We start from the raw sequence: 15,244 nt of genomic DNA, 5'->3' as shown, positions 1-15,244 counted from the left end.
CACCTATACCTCAACAGTGTCAGTACTTAATTATGTTAAAAAGGCAGTATTCTCGGCTTGAAGATCACATTAAATAAAGTAATTAATTAATTGTTTTGCCGCCTTAAGGCGCCACGGGATTTGAATGTCACAAAATTATGCGTGGTAGGGATTATAGTCCCAGGAGATATGCGCCATAGGTTGTGAGCTTCAGACCCTCAGCCTTTGAGGTTTGGGCTTCTTGAGATACAGCAGAAGTAGAGTTTGTGATTGGCGAGGAGGTCACTTCGGGGTGTGGTGAGTGAGGGCCCGATTTAGAAGAGGCGCCTCTGATTCGAGAGTTAGAAGAGGAGCTCGCTTGGGATACAGAAGGCGTTTCGTCAGACTTTGCCGTTGGAAAGCTAAGTTTAGACGATGTTAGGTCTGGGAAAATGTGCGGGTCTTTTTTTGTGTAGTTGCTAATAACTGTATCATTTTCGTGTTTTTCAACGGTTTTCCTTACCTTCTCCAGTATATTGTCTATTAATTCGTGTTTGTCTTTGTTAGACGAGGACCCGTTGGAGCTAGACTCCCTTCCGAGGTTTTTATCGATTCTAGCTTGTTCCTCTGTTTCGATTTCAGGTTCCCTTTTTTGAATCAGATTTTGGGTTGAAATGGGCAACGAGGGTGCCTGTTTTGATACTATGCAAGATTTAGGAAGTACGACTACTCCGCTTCCGTCCGTGCCAGAGTATTTTTCTAGTTCGTTGTTGTATCTGCACCTTAACCCTGCACTCTCAGTGGGTTCCGAGTTATGACCAAACTCTATTTCTAGATGATCGAATACAATTCTTTTATTATTCACATTTTCTCCGCCAACGTACCCTTTGAGTGACACAGGATAGCCGAACAACTTGTTGTTTCTGCAAATTTCTACGTACCCTGCGTCCTCATTTCTAGCTACGAATAAGTTTCTGTCAATTACTTGGCTGTCTATGCTTATTCCGTTGTCAGCGAAGTACGAACTGTAAATATTTTGCTCCTGAAAATTAAACTCGTCTGCTGCATTTACTTTGTTCAAACAGCAGTTTCTTCTCGCAATGTTAAAAATGTTGTCAATTAAAAGGTCCATCATGATTGCTTTTCTTTCTACCGTCAAAGTCGCATACCTCAATATAACCTCTATTCGGTGTTTTGGCTATCTCAAAGGTTCAACTACGAATTCAACTGCTTTTCTGCCACTAGCTTGAGCCTGATTCATCTATGTCCCATAACTCCTCTCTTGGTTTACCAACTCTGAGCAAACAGCGTTCAGGCAGAGCGAACTAAAGAGAAAGGTGCGAGGGTGAAACCAAAAACCAAGGTATCCCGTTTTTGTACCTTCTTTTGCCGTCCCTACCACTTCTCTATATTTCTCGCTCTACTCTTGCCTCTCCAAATGCTATTTCTTTTATGCTATACCTCCTGGTGTAAAATCGTTGCTTCTTACATCTCAGTTTACTAGCCATTGTCTAATTTAACGATTGCATGTAAGACAAGACGTGGCGCAACAATAACAAGGGTAAAAATGCACGGGTACATGCGAGAGGAGAACGAGTGGGACAAGGAACGGACGCGGTCTTCGGGAGCAAGAGGCGTGTGAGTGAGCCGATCGAGTGGACGCGGGAGTTGGGCTTTAGCAGGGACAAGGTGAACAAGTGCATTTGAGGAGAACTGCGATAAGCGTGGTTTAGAGGAGATGGCAATTAATTATTAATTAGGAAAGTAGATAATATGTTGCTTTAATTAAACGTCCAAAATGAACTGCATTTTTGTCTATGGGTGAGTAGGGTTCCTATAGATAAAAACAAAGCGTGTTTAATTGCCTTGGTAATTAACAATTCCAAAAGGCGGAATGTTAATGTAGCTGCTTGTAGATTGTGTGTATAGATTATAGTCAGCAGTACCGCTTTAGTTCGAGAACGCAGAATTGAGTAGTCAGTGTTAAACTTCAGTACTCAAAATCGGCGAACAACGAGATAAATGAAGATAACCAAGGATGCCTGTTACACTATCTCGACGTCGAGATTTAGGTGCTTGTTGCTCAGCCTTCTTCCGTCAGTTTATTGCTTTAAAGTTGCGAAAGAAGGGAGACTTGGGAGTTGTAGTAATGGTGTTCGGTCCTCGATCAATCGTTTGCGTTTTGGCCTCTGCATCGTAAGTTGCTCTGAATGACTAACGACAGTAGTGACTATGCTGGTGTGTTTCTCTTTGAAAAGCCATAAATTAAAGAGGGTGTTTGGGGAATATCTTCTACCTGTATACGCCACATACGCATGCATGTCTATAAACGAACAGCTCTTAGATGACCCATGCTGAAGTGCTTGGACAAAAAGAAGACAAGAAGATTGTTAGTTAACCTCGAATATGTGATTCACAATTGCTTACACTATGAAAAAAAGTGAGTGTACATAATAGCTGTAAAACAAAGTGGATAAACCAAAACGGAAAATACTAATAGCACCACAGCAAGTATTTTCGAAATGTTCCATGGTTCACCAGAAAACAGTTTAAGATACAAGACGGCTGGTAGGAAGTAACATACAGTATTGGAGCAAAAAAGTCCAACAATCTCGTATGTAAGTCCGAGGTCAGTGACCAAATAAGTAACTGTTGTACAAATAAATAGGAAAATGAACGTTAGTGTTCTCAGTAAATTCCTGTCTTTGGCCGTGGAGTCTTCGGCATCGACACCGTTTTTAATAATGATTGCCAGTGACTTTCTAAAGGAGTGGCATGAAACAGGAAAGGAAAATACCAAGGAGGACACCAAAATAATCTTCGCAATGACAATAGAAAGAGACTTAGTATCGAACATACTAAGTATGTCGGAGGATTTAAGGGTGTTACCAAATAGTAAGTATCCAGATGAACCCATGAGCACATAGACAATAGTGCAGAATGCAAGGGAAATTACAGATGAGGTAACTAGTTTGTTAAGCGTTTTATCTGCAAGCTCGTTAGCGACATTTAGAAAATTGTGATGACATGTAAATGAAAACACAAAAATGGGAAATGTCTGAAGCATAAATACTGGATTAAAGGTCGTGATAAGTTCCACTCTATCAAGCATCAGAGAAATGTCTCTTATTCCAAATATGAAACTAAATATAACAACGGCTGCAACGTAAAGGGACGAAAACACCGCTATCCAGTTAATAACAGTCAATTCCGCCAATGAAGTTGGATAACTGGCAGGACCAATAATGAAGACAACGACGAAAATAAGAATCAGCGTTCTTGTGTTAGACTCGGAGAGAAATCCATAGAAGAAACCACCGAAAATGCTTTGTGTAACTGCAACAACTACCATAAGATACGTAATACAGGAGCCTAAAGACATAACAAGAATAGAGGTATCTATTATTGATTTCAGTTTTGGGAATGTTTTCTCCGCTATTGAATAGTAAGTCACAGGCATCATGTTTCCCGTTGGGTCTTCTTTAAGCGATATCTCAGACAAAAGGATGCAAGCCAAAACCGAAAATAGTCCAGAAATTATTGTCAGCATTATCCCCTGTAAAAGCCCATTCTTGCTAAATGCCCACGGAAGCCCCAGTATCCCAACACCCATTGTAGTGTTAACGAGAGCGAAAAAAGAGGACGTCATTGATCCCTTCTTGTATCTTTTTTCAATAAAACTCTCCATACCAATAAGCACCTGTTCAGACAAGCGAGATATAAAACTCTCCTTTGAGCCTTGTCTAACAGAAGAATTCGAAGGAAGCAAAGCTCTTTCTTCCTTTAAAGACCTCATGCTTGTAAAATTATCCACATAAAAACCTTAATACAAATGCACTTCAAAAGGTAGCCAATATTTGAACAAACAAGCCGAAATTACCACACAAATCTATTATTCGGATTTACGAGCTCGATCTCAGCACTAATTCACCGTTTTTTGATTATTAATATTTCCTCGATTAGAGATATGGAAAAACAGATATTATACTACTTTACTTAAAACAGTAATAATCCTACAGTAACCGCGGTTACTTCAAGTACCTGATATGTATATTCCCGCCTAGTCTTTGGAGATCATCTGGAGCCACGTGACTCGCTGTAAAACTGCCAGCTCTAGGAACTGAGGACCGGAAGTAACGACAAAGAAGAACATTCCAGTCTGTGCATAAAGGAGAGAATGCCTAAAAAATAAGTTTCCTATACGTGCCGCACAGCAGGTGTATGTATGCATACATTTATACATATGCGTAGCTCGGGACCGTGAAATATATACACGTGAATGCATTTGTGGTCAAAAGGAGTCAGACGCCTAAGACTCCCCTGGATCTAAAGCTGATTCTAAGTTGTTCGCGCACGTGCTCTACGGCCTCAGCCTTCTTCGGTCTGGGACGTGCAGAGGAGGAAGCGTTTTCCGGACCCCCGCCCCTTTTGCTGCTGGGATAAGCACGATGGCTCGCGTTGTTACTTGGATTTATGGTTTGTTTGGGGACTTTAGTCTCTACATTGCCGCTTCTGTTGGAGTGGTGAGTAGCGGAAGAAGGGAATGATGTCTGGTGGCTTTGGAGGGACTGGGACACGTGCTTTCTGTGTCCGTAAAGCTGACGCCTTGAGTTTCTGTGACACGCGATTCTAGCGGGCTCCTGGAAGATACCCTGTTCACTATTGCTATTGGCGCTTGCAGCTGCATCTAAACGCTTCTCCTCAAGTCCGCTGGGGCCAACGCAGGTGGCAGCGTTTCCTGTGTTCACATTCGAATTTGCCGCGCAAGAAGAGGACTTTTCAGTGCAGTTCGGTGCATTTTGAACATTACTGTTCCTGTTATTGTGATATCTCCTCTTTCTCCTGGCCCTAGAGTTGCCCTGAACACGGCTGTGACTGTGACCGTGATTTTGGTAGTTATTGAACGGGTTGCATGTGTGGGCGGCAACAATTGCATCCAAAGCCGAGGAAAAACCGCCTACCTTATCAACCTTGTCGAACCCAGAGTTCACTACTCCCATGGTAGTGTCCACACTGCTATTATCGTCTCTTAGGTTGAATCCGCCTTCCCCGGCGGTCTTCGAGTCCTTTTCAACTATTTCCCTCAGCATGCTGGCATTAGACAACTTCTTGTTCTGCTTCATTAAACTGGCATCAAGAACGCTGTAATTGCCAGTGCCTGTTTCCGCAGGATTTAGACCGAAACAACTGATGCTTCTGCCGCATTTTCCATCTTCTTTGTTTCTAGGATTCGCAATAACCGGAAACTGTATGTCCGTTTGAAATAGAGAGTTCTGGTTTTGCTGTCTATGGCAGCTAGGGCGCTTCCTCCTGTTGTTTTGGTGATGACCACTGCTGTTGTTGTTATTGTAGCTCTTCTTCTTCCGTCTTTTTTGCTTCAGTTTTTGGTAGCTATTTAAAGCGGAGTTCGTTATGACAGTGTTTACAATTTTATCGAGAAGCCCAGCACTAAAGCTGGTGGCCGTGTCATTGCTATTCTTTGCGTTTCCGGCCTCATTTTTAAAGCCAGAGTCCAGAACTGAGAGTTGAGATAGCGAGACCGAAGGAAGCGCCGCCTCAGAAGTATTAAATCTTTCGCTGGTGGTAGTGGCTAAGTCTTCATGAGCGTCCCTGGCGCTGCTACCAACTTTCTCCTTGTTCGATACGACACAAATGGAGGAAGCAAGGAGCTCGTTCTTTTTTTCAATCTCCGAATCATACTCCACGTTATTCACATAGTCCTCCTCCTCATACTCCTCGCGGTAGTCCACGTCACATTTGGACGAATTGCTGCTTATTTCAGTCCTGGTGATGCATTTGTTGTCCATTGCAGAGTTTGCGGCTCCGTTTTCTATTATGGATGAAGAGCTGCCGTCACTGAAGCAATCGTTACCGATGCTGCTATTGGTGGTCACTTTCAGTTGAGAAGACCTGTTGAGCTTCAGGGCCCTTCTTTTGGTGGCGATCAAAACGGCAGTTTCCCTAGAAACCCCGAGATACTCGGCCTCTGTGATCCAGCGGAGAAGCTCCTCGTCGAGAATCGGGTTCAAGTCCATTCCACGGGCCAGAGGGAGATCCTCGACATGACCGGTCTGATCAACCATCATATTCGCTATTGCGGCTGAATTAGACTATATTAACAGACAAAATAGATGAATTTATGTATTGGGAGAAAAAGAACAATTCACACTTTCCGATAAGTGGATGATGGTATTGTTTGCAAAGCAAAGTAAATTGGAATTGCAAATTGTGTTTCAGATCTAAACAATAACCACGAACAAGCGGTGTTATCCTATCTCTTCTTGTTAATTACGTCCTGAATTTAGAAGCAATTGGTACTACAAACTTGCTTACTTTCAAGGTACAATTTTAAAATGTGTTGAATAGAACAGAACAAGTAAACTGTGCAAATGCTCTTTGAAATCCCAGGCTCAGGACTTTCTGACACTTAATTACTAGCAAATACCTCAAAACGGCCAAGTGCTTTCTGTTTACTTTATTTGAAGCATTAAAAAAGCTTAGTGGTACTAAATGCGGTATTTGTAAACCTTGATAATATATACAAAACAAAAAGTAATTCCGAGGTGTTTGTACTAGTCAAATTGAAGAAGAAAAATCCGTTAGTTACCTTTGTAAATCAACCAGATTTCAGTTTGTAAGTTCGTCTGTCGCACCTTTGGATATATACAGGTCGGACAAACGCGTATTCGTACTTGTATTTGGTTCCTTTCAGAGGTGAGAGTGAGCTTACAAACGCATCTATCGCTTTGCCATAGCTCAAATGATTCAATCTGCATCCACGTACATATAAACGCGCAGTTATATGTACTTATACAAAGTCTGTAGCAATTTCAGTTTAAGAATGTAGTAAAGCGAGTACAGTAAGGTACCGAAAGCAGAGCACCTTACCCCAGTTTCAGTCAAAACTGCCTGATAGTTTCCAAACCAAAAAATAACAAGTTATCACAGGTGTTCGTTTTTATGTTGAAAAATAAATCAAAGATACACTTATTTGTGGATTAAGGTTTAAAAAAAGAAAAAGGATTGTAGTTGTGTTCGAAGTCTATGGGCTATCTTCTGGCTCCTCTTTAAGCAAAACCCATTCAAAAATCTATCTCTTGGAATAGTATTGTTAAGCGTAAACTGATTCCAGGAAAAGGTGGTTATTCACAATTTAAAAAAGAAAAAGCAAACGTATAAAAAAAGAAGAAAACCACTCTTCTGGTAATTCGCAGTTTTCCAATGGTATTTGTATTCACATACATATACATATACGAATGTGTATATTAAATTGGAAAATTATTGCCTCCAGTCAGACCAATCAATTCGCTTCTTAACTTGCGATTTGTAGGTAACCAATGACCAGAAAAAATAATCAATTGCCAAAACTATCACACTAATGATCCTCCACTAGTAATAGCTTATCAGACCTACTTAACAGCCGTTAATATACACATGAAACTGCTCGGCTCACAATTTGTGCCAATGTAGTGTTCTAATTGCAATAGTTGCGTCTCGGCAACTCGGACTGCATTCAGCTAAGGGGCTTGCTGCGCGAGAGGCAGATTGACGTGCAACTCTTCGCTCCAAAGACAAAAACAGTAGTTCTCTAAAGTTTCGAAGTGGATAACGAGAAAACAACGCAAAAGAAAAGAGGACAAGGAAAGACTCTTCTTTCCTTTAGATACAGGAACTCGCTTATATGTGCATATGCATACAATCAAGCACAGCGTCGTACTAGATTGCTGTTGTGTCACAACCGTGCCACATACATACACATATATTATGTATTAAAAGTGTCTGCTGAGTTCTTGTTTCCTCTGATTTTCCCTGAACTAATCGCCGAGGTTTTCAATTATCCAAACGCTCCCCAGAAAGAGACACGCAACTTAATATTTTACTTGCCTTTTGTTTATTTTCCCAATTGGCCTCTGTTATTTAAGGCATATTATCTATACTGAATACACGCACCAGGCGCCGCCGTATTTGCCTAGGGCCTCTACTTTCGGCGCGGCGGCGCCAGCCAAAAGCGGAAGGTGCATGTGGGCGGCAACTTTGTTTCTGCCTGTGTTTTCTTGCAGTATGTTAGTTAAAGCTGGATGCTCGATTTGTATTTGTCTGGTAGAATAGGGGTCTTTGCAACGCGTGCACTTGCTTGAGGTTGTTTACCTTGAGTTTGAGCGTAGCTGCGCACCGTTTTTGCTTTTCGGGAGGAGAGCTCCCTTTTTGGTTTGGATAGAAGGTATTTGCAGATACTTTGTTCCTTTCTCTATCTAGTAGTTCTCGTCAAATGCATTTCTGGGGTCTGGGTGCGAAGAGGAGATCGCCTTCCTACCTGGGATTGCGGGACGCAGAGCCGTGCAGAGAGACCTCGAGCTATACTTTCGTCCCGAAAGGGCGCCTCTCTTGCATATCGTGAGTTCGGGAACGCAAACAGAGCCTCAGAAAACAAAGGAAAGGGAGTAGATAAACAGGGACAGCTTATAGTTCCTGTAAGTAGTGGTAGCGATATAAAAAGTGGCGAATCAACGAATATGATGCTTACATTTAAGGTATGAAAGTGAAATGTCAACCTTTGATATAACTGGCAGACGAATCTGTTAAAGGGATTAAGCGAATTGCACCTTCAAACCTTCTTTTTGTTTCTGGGAGGCGTACAATACGGCAGGTCATACTCCTGTGTGCTGCATGGGTTTGGACTTGAGCTTCCGTTCAAACCGTCACAGCCCGGAACCTGTGGTTTGTCGTCTTCATCGTCGCTCTCAACATTATTTAAAAAGTCAAAGTTGTTTCTTTCCTCGATTAAATTGTACTCGTTCTTGTTCTTGTATTCACTGAAGTAGGAGTTAATATGGTCTTTGGCGTATATAGTTAGTTTGTAAATTTGCGATCTATAGAAGAATACTAAGACCAAAATTGCAACAAGTGAAAGAATAGTCCATTTTACAGTGGAATTCTCCACACTTTTAATTGTGTTGTTGTAATAGTAGTGTCCAATGCCGTAGTTTGTGTCGATTAAAGAAGACAAAACTCCGTTATTACTCGAATCCGCATACTCTTTTCCGTTTTGAATAAAGGATTCAATAGAATTTGAAGAAGCGTCGCCCTCTAAACCAACTGTTTGTGGTCTGCTGTAACTAACGGAAACGCCTTTCGCAGTTTTATCGTTCCGGACAGGCGACTTCTCAGAAACAAGTCCGACGTTGTTGTTTGTTCTAAGGTTATATCCCTGCGTCTTGCTTGTAATCTCCGTTCGCACTGAATTCTCATTCTTGTCGAAAAACTGATAGTCCAGATTTCCGTTCCAAACAATGTTTGCCCACCCTAAAGAATTAGTCTTGTAACAGGATATTTCAAGGTATGTTCTCCCGTTTTCCGACAAATAAGACTTTATCCAAGGAGCGAGCTTGTATTTGTATTTCCCTTCTTTTTGGTAAATTCCACTGGTTTCAATGACCAAAAAGCCTCGTTTAGTAAACTGGTCTGCGTCGTCCTGCAATACCTTAATTATGTCAGTGTATCTAAAAAAGATGCCTATGGAGTAGCCCGACTCGAGTATCTGGACGTTGTAAGGTCTTACTCTATCTCCTTTCGTCGACTCCTTCCTATTTAAAATGTAAAAGGAGTCAATAATCTGACTCTTCTTGTTTCCTATTGGTGTAGACAGCTTGATCGAAATGTGGTAGTTTTGTCCCGCTAATATAGGTACCGATGTATCGGGAGATATATAAAGGATCAGCGGATCGCTCTTGTAATGTAAATGATCCAGTGGAACCAAACTCAGTCCAAACTTAACGGGGACCTTTTTCAAGTCAAATGGCGGAATGCTTCTAATGTAACACTCTAAAATATGCTTTTGCGGCGTCAAGACCACAGAGAGCGTCTCTTTAATGTACAAGGGACTCTTAATGTCGCCATTGAACCCTATCTTGCTGCTTTTTACGAGTGTGAGTCCGTCCAATTCAGAGTTCTCTCCTCCGTCATCTGTGAACTCGGAGTACAGGGTCATCTTGGCTGCAGTTAGAAGCGGGTTGTAATACAGCTCGACGATCAATAAAGCCTGACTAAGATTATTCACGTTCTCCAGATCTATGACTATATCTTTTTCCAATTCGCCAGATCCAAGATCCAAGATATTAGACGCCTCTTTTAAAGACGTGTCTGGCACAGGAATGTGGACATACTGAGGCAAGTTCTTGACCTTGAGTGCAGTGCTCAGTTTACTTTCGACTTGATCTATATGGTGAAAAGAAGAGGAGGAGGAGGAAACAAGCCCGTCTGCATATGTTTGAATCTCATTAAAGTAAATTCTTTCATTAGAGACTGAAACCACATGCGAAACCACGTCAAAGGCGATGCAGGATATCCTTGAGGAAGTCGAGTCCAGCTTGTGGGTGAAGGTCAGCCAGTATGGAATATGGGTTGCTCCCTTTTGTTCATCCTGAATAGTATCAAAGTCTATTTTAAACACCTTCTCTATGGAATTGACCATTTCATCTGAGTTGGAGTAGACTGGATCTATTTTGTTAGAGTTTATTTTTGTGAAAAGAACCTCGAGCAAATTTGGTGACTCTGAGAGATCGAAATTAACTGGACTCACAGAAAGTCTGAGATAAATAGGAAAGTACTTTTTGTTGAGTTCTAAGAAAACCTTCTTCCTTCCGTTGTGAATGTCTGTAAGAGTCACTCTCGATCTGAAAAGAAACATCGGTTTGGTCGTGTCCAAGGGACCACCAAATACAGTGCTACCTCCCTGAATACTCGTCAAGTCCAGTGGCAGAGGCACTCCGTTTGGAATATTACAGAGAGATTCGTAGTTACCACCGCCAGAACTCCTGTTTTTAGTACCGTATTGTTTGTCTTCATTAAACAAATCCAAAGAATTGTCTACAATACCTTCTTTTTCCAAAAATTTCTCAGAACCGTCAATTGGAGACACTTCTACGTACATTGAAAACATAACCATATCGTGCTCCTCAAAACTCGTAAAGGAGTTCATTGATTCAATTCTAAGCTTGTACTTGCCCTTTGTGAGTTCTACCTCCAAATAACTCCTCTTGCCTCTTTGTTCGGCAACCCAGTATCCCTCTGGGACTATAATTCCTATTCTGTAAAATGAATAAATGAAGTCAGAATTAACATGGAAGTAAACCATGGAGGAGGACCCTATATTCAGTTCAATGTCGCGAAAGCCAGTGGTAAATGCCGACGGTATGTTTTCGGACTTTAGCATTGAACCCTGACAGACATTTATAATTCCAGAATTAAAGTACGGATCCTCTTTTTCGTTCAACTTTATTTCAAAGTTTTCGAGGTAGAAGTGACACTTTTGTTTAGATCCAAACACGTCTTCCATGCTTGCCTTTACCAAAGAGCCAACCGACTTGTTGTTGTATTTATTTAGTATTCCTAACGAGTCGCTGGCAAGTGAAACCTTTTTCCTGAAGTAATCCTCATACTCGCTCGGATTGAATCGGGTTATACCAATTGTGAGCAAGTAAGGCATATTGTTTGGATTTGGAAAGAAATACAAATCATAGGTTCCCGGATCCAGAGTTACAAATGTGTCTCCGTATTTTCCAGACCTGAATACCGGCTTGTTGTCAACGTAGTCATTGCCTTCCTTTGTTTTTAATATAGTGATATAAAATTCATATCCGGAAATCAATGTAGGCTCCGAAAGAAACCTGAGTAGCAGTGTAGCGTTCTTTGGGACAACCAAATTGGTCTTCCTGACTTCCCTAAAGGTGAACATTATCGTCGCCACAAGACCCTTCTGGCCGTTCTTCTCCGGGAAAAACCTTATCCTGTTTAGGGAATCTGGGAGCTCCTGAAAAGGCAATATGTCCGGAATGCTAAGCAATTCCTGACGCAGCGAGAAGAGTCTCGTGCTCAAAAACGGTTTGAAAGATCCACTAATACGCATAAAAGAGGACTTGTTCATAGTGCTTTTTGTAAATTGGTTTTTCGAATGAATTACAATTTGATAAGATCCCTTCTTAATACCAGAAAACGAGAATTCAACAGTATCTCCGTTGTAACGTGCAGAATTCTGCTTTGAAAAGTGGTGATTTCCGTTGTTGTTTGAATTTGAATCCAAAAGTTTAAGGGAGAGGGGAATCCAGGACGGGAACAAAGAGACCCTAAGCACAAGCATAGTCTCCTCAAACTCAATTTCAAGAGGCATTACCACTTTCATAAACGGTGAGTACCAGAACGAGATGTTTAAAATGTCTACAGAACTTCCCTTGTAACTTATGTACTTTCCACTCAAATCTTGCTTAGAAGCTCCTGTTAACGCTTTCCTCGTCAAGTCAAAGTTAAGACTCTTTGCGGGAAATAACTTATTCAGGTAGTCGCTTGAAATAGAAAGCAACTCTGAGTGGGATCTTTTGGAGTAATCTTTTTCTATTCCGTACCCGTACACATATTTGTGCACTTCATTGTCGATAAGTGGTGGAAAAACAGGAATAAGCTCCAATGGAGTCACTGATAGGTGAAATTTAAGAACTGGACAGGCCCCTTCCTGCACTGTTTCATCTACAAAGTCTTCCATAAGGTCAAATTCAAGTATTAGTTCGTGTTTCCCTTCTTTTAATTCTCGATAAAACGCACTGAGATTGTTTGAACCTATTTTGTGTTTCCTTGAATCATTGTCTTTTGTGTGAATCAGAACCATGCCTTTATAGTTACTCACCGATGCGTGTATAGCACTAGGTCTAGACAGGACTAAAGTAATGAGGTGCGAATAGGAGGCCTCCTTAAGTATAAAGCCGTCCTCTTTCTCTATTTCGCCAACTAACTTGTCGTCTACATATCCCGTTTGTCCGTTAAACGGGACCAAGTATGTTCCGTCCACCTGGTACTCCCCCGAATAAGAGTTAGATTTTAAGTCAATCATTTTTGGGAGCGACATGTGACTCATTATGCATCTCGAAAACAACTCTATCTCCGGATCCTCTACATCCTTGTCCAAAGATGAGAGTTGAATTAGTGAAAAGTTAAGGTCAAAGCTCAGACAGACATGATTTAATTTTAAATCTGCTGCTCGTTCCAGTGCCACTGAAAACAGCTGTATTGTATAGGTACCAGGTACAAGAGGTCCTGATGATGAGTAGTAGTTGTGCAAATCATTAGGATTTAAAGACATCCATATTTTACCCCGACGAAGTATATTGAGAAACACGAGTAGTTTCGAGTTTTCGGGAATTGTCAAGTGAACGGACAAGTAGTTATTCTCTCCCGATACGTTTAGTTCCTGTCTGTGAAACAAATGAATTGTGTTTTTGTTTTTGGCCAATTCGTATTTATCACCAAGAAGTACACTATGCTTTTCTTTGTTCATCGTATCTATATTTCCATTGACAGGCACCTTAAATTTGGACAGCTTTATGGGATTTTTGCATAAGGAATATTCGTGATCAGAACTACTTGAGTGGTCATGGGGAGTTATTTGCAATTTTAGATGAAAAGGTGTGCAAAGAGAAACAGAGTTCTGTGATTCACTTATTTTAAAGCTATGCAGATGAATGTAATAGTCACCCGGTTCGTTTAATTTACAGAATATCAAACTCATTTCCTTGCTGCTGACTTTCTTGTTTAAGTTAATAGTAGAGCAAACAGTAATCATGCTCTTTAGGCCTCTAAGACCTCCTCCACCCCTTCTGTTAGAACCGTTTCTGTACTTGTTGCTACTTCCATACTCTTCAAGCTCCCTCATCTCCTCCTCTATCTCGGTCTTGTCGTGCTCGGACTCGTCGTCGTTATCCAGATAAAATTCAAGATCCTCGTCCTCCTCACTCAAGGAGGAGGATCTTGAAAGGGAAATCGCTATGTCCGAGTGATCGTGGTGAGAAATGAGGTGTATTACACTCGGCTTAGATATTACCAAGTGGATCAGGTGATTGGTCTTTGAGATTAGAGACTCAAAGGCCCCTTGGAGGGACACCTTGTCTCCAAAATAATAGTGATTGTCGGGAATTGCTCCCGGATCCTTCAAAGAAAGGATCTCCTTTGAATGCAGGCCGCTTTGCACTATTTTTGCTGGAAGACTTCTAAGGTTGCAGTCATTTTGATTTGGCAAAAGACTGTTTATTACCTGTTTGCTGTGAGACTGAAATGAAATCGATATCTTTAGGTCGAACAAGGCAAATAATGGAAGATTGGACATAAGCGGGGCGATTACTATAACTCTAAACGACTTAAGAGCCATGCTCTCCTTAAATAACTGACCATTAAATATGGGGGTACCGAAAAAGAACCTTGGGGAATTGTTGTAGTGAGTGTTACTGTTTCCATTAAACTTTGATTCGTATTTAGCTCTGTTTGTTCTCACTTGTTCTATGATAAGTTGCAACGGAGTTTTTGAAAACCTAAACCCCAATTCAACATAAAGGTTCAACAAATCATCTTCCTTTGTGCTAGATGACGAGACAATAAACAATTTAGACCAAATTATGTTCCCATTATAAGTGTCTTTGTGTGAGTTAACTCCATAAGGAGTAGTTTTAATTATGAATGAGTCATCAACTCTGTTGCTATATTGGTACTTTTCATTTATGTTAATCGTCACCACAGGCCTGCTAAACGGATCGTTTGGTGAAAGGGAATCTAGAGAGTATAAGATCTCAGGAGTAGTTAAACCAAATTCAAAATTTACAGGCGAACAAACAGAATTGTCCACCTTTTCTGTTTCTTCATTCTTCTGAAATGTAGAGCCTATTACTATTACATACTGAGAAGGCTTTAATTTTGATCTCAAAAAAAGTCTTGTGTTGTTTCCTGCTCCACCCCAAGTCAAATTGCCCACAGCGATAAAAGAAGAGTCTCTCTGATCATAGCTTACGATATTCAAGTAGGAAAGCTCCAAATCACTGTCATACGACCTTTCTATTGAGAGCGTAACTATGCTCTCGTATTTAATATTTAAAAATATCTTATTCTCAGGCTTGTGGGTTATTCCTCTGATGTCAGAATGGTAAATCTCATCCTCACCATCACCAATTCCATTTATATATTCAGGCAAAAGTTGGTACTTACAATTCAATGCAGATTTCGAGAAGAAAGCCTCTGCTACTCTAAAGGTTATTAAGCCGAGTAAAAACGCACTCAGGCTAATTGTATTTAGGTATCTCATTCACACATACTAACCCAAGAAATAAAGGTGTTTGTAGAATACCTAATGGTTCTAGTCTGTGATACCAAAATGTATATCACAAATTTACGCTCATTAAATACACAAAACCTATTGATACATATATTTTTTATTAATCTTTTATTGTTTACGATACCACAGTTACCGCCAAAA

General features: G+C 40.8%; 4 protein-coding genes across 4 annotated transcripts; all 4 read right to left on the bottom strand.

Moving 5' to 3' along the window:
* Window positions 1–151: 151 nt before the first annotated feature.
* Window positions 152–1,090, bottom strand: FG386_002192 (uncharacterized protein; the record flags this gene model as incomplete). Its single annotated transcript, XM_067341540.1, has 1 exon — window positions 152–1,090. The coding sequence occupies one exon, from the start codon at window positions 1,088–1,090 to the stop codon at window positions 152–154; it is 939 nt and encodes a 312-aa protein (XP_067197626.1).
* A 1,296-nt stretch (window positions 1,091–2,386) lies between these two features.
* On the bottom strand, window positions 2,387–3,754 carry FG386_002191 (transmembrane transporter; the record flags this gene model as incomplete). Its single annotated transcript, XM_067341539.1, has 1 exon — window positions 2,387–3,754. One exon carries the CDS (start codon window positions 3,752–3,754, stop codon window positions 2,387–2,389), a length of 1,368 nt encoding a protein of 455 aa, XP_067197625.1.
* A 505-nt stretch (window positions 3,755–4,259) lies between these two features.
* Window positions 4,260–6,044, bottom strand: FG386_002190 (uncharacterized protein; the record flags this gene model as incomplete). The annotated part of the gene is made up of 1 exon (XM_067341538.1): window positions 4,260–6,044. One exon carries the CDS (start codon window positions 6,042–6,044, stop codon window positions 4,260–4,262), a length of 1,785 nt encoding a protein of 594 aa, XP_067197624.1.
* A 2,519-nt stretch (window positions 6,045–8,563) lies between these two features.
* Window positions 8,564–15,073, bottom strand: FG386_002189 (membrane associated protein; the record flags this gene model as incomplete). Its single annotated transcript, XM_067341537.1, has 1 exon — window positions 8,564–15,073. The coding sequence occupies one exon, from the start codon at window positions 15,071–15,073 to the stop codon at window positions 8,564–8,566; it is 6,510 nt and encodes a 2,169-aa protein (XP_067197623.1).
* Window positions 15,074–15,244: the final 171 nt, after the last annotated feature.

This window comes from Cryptosporidium ryanae (assembly GCF_009792415.1).
Source record: "Cryptosporidium ryanae isolate 45019 chromosome Unknown contig_33, whole genome shotgun sequence".
Lineage (NCBI taxonomy): Eukaryota > Apicomplexa > Conoidasida > Eucoccidiorida > Cryptosporidiidae > Cryptosporidium > Cryptosporidium ryanae.
This window is presented reverse-complemented; position numbering and strand designations above follow the sequence as displayed.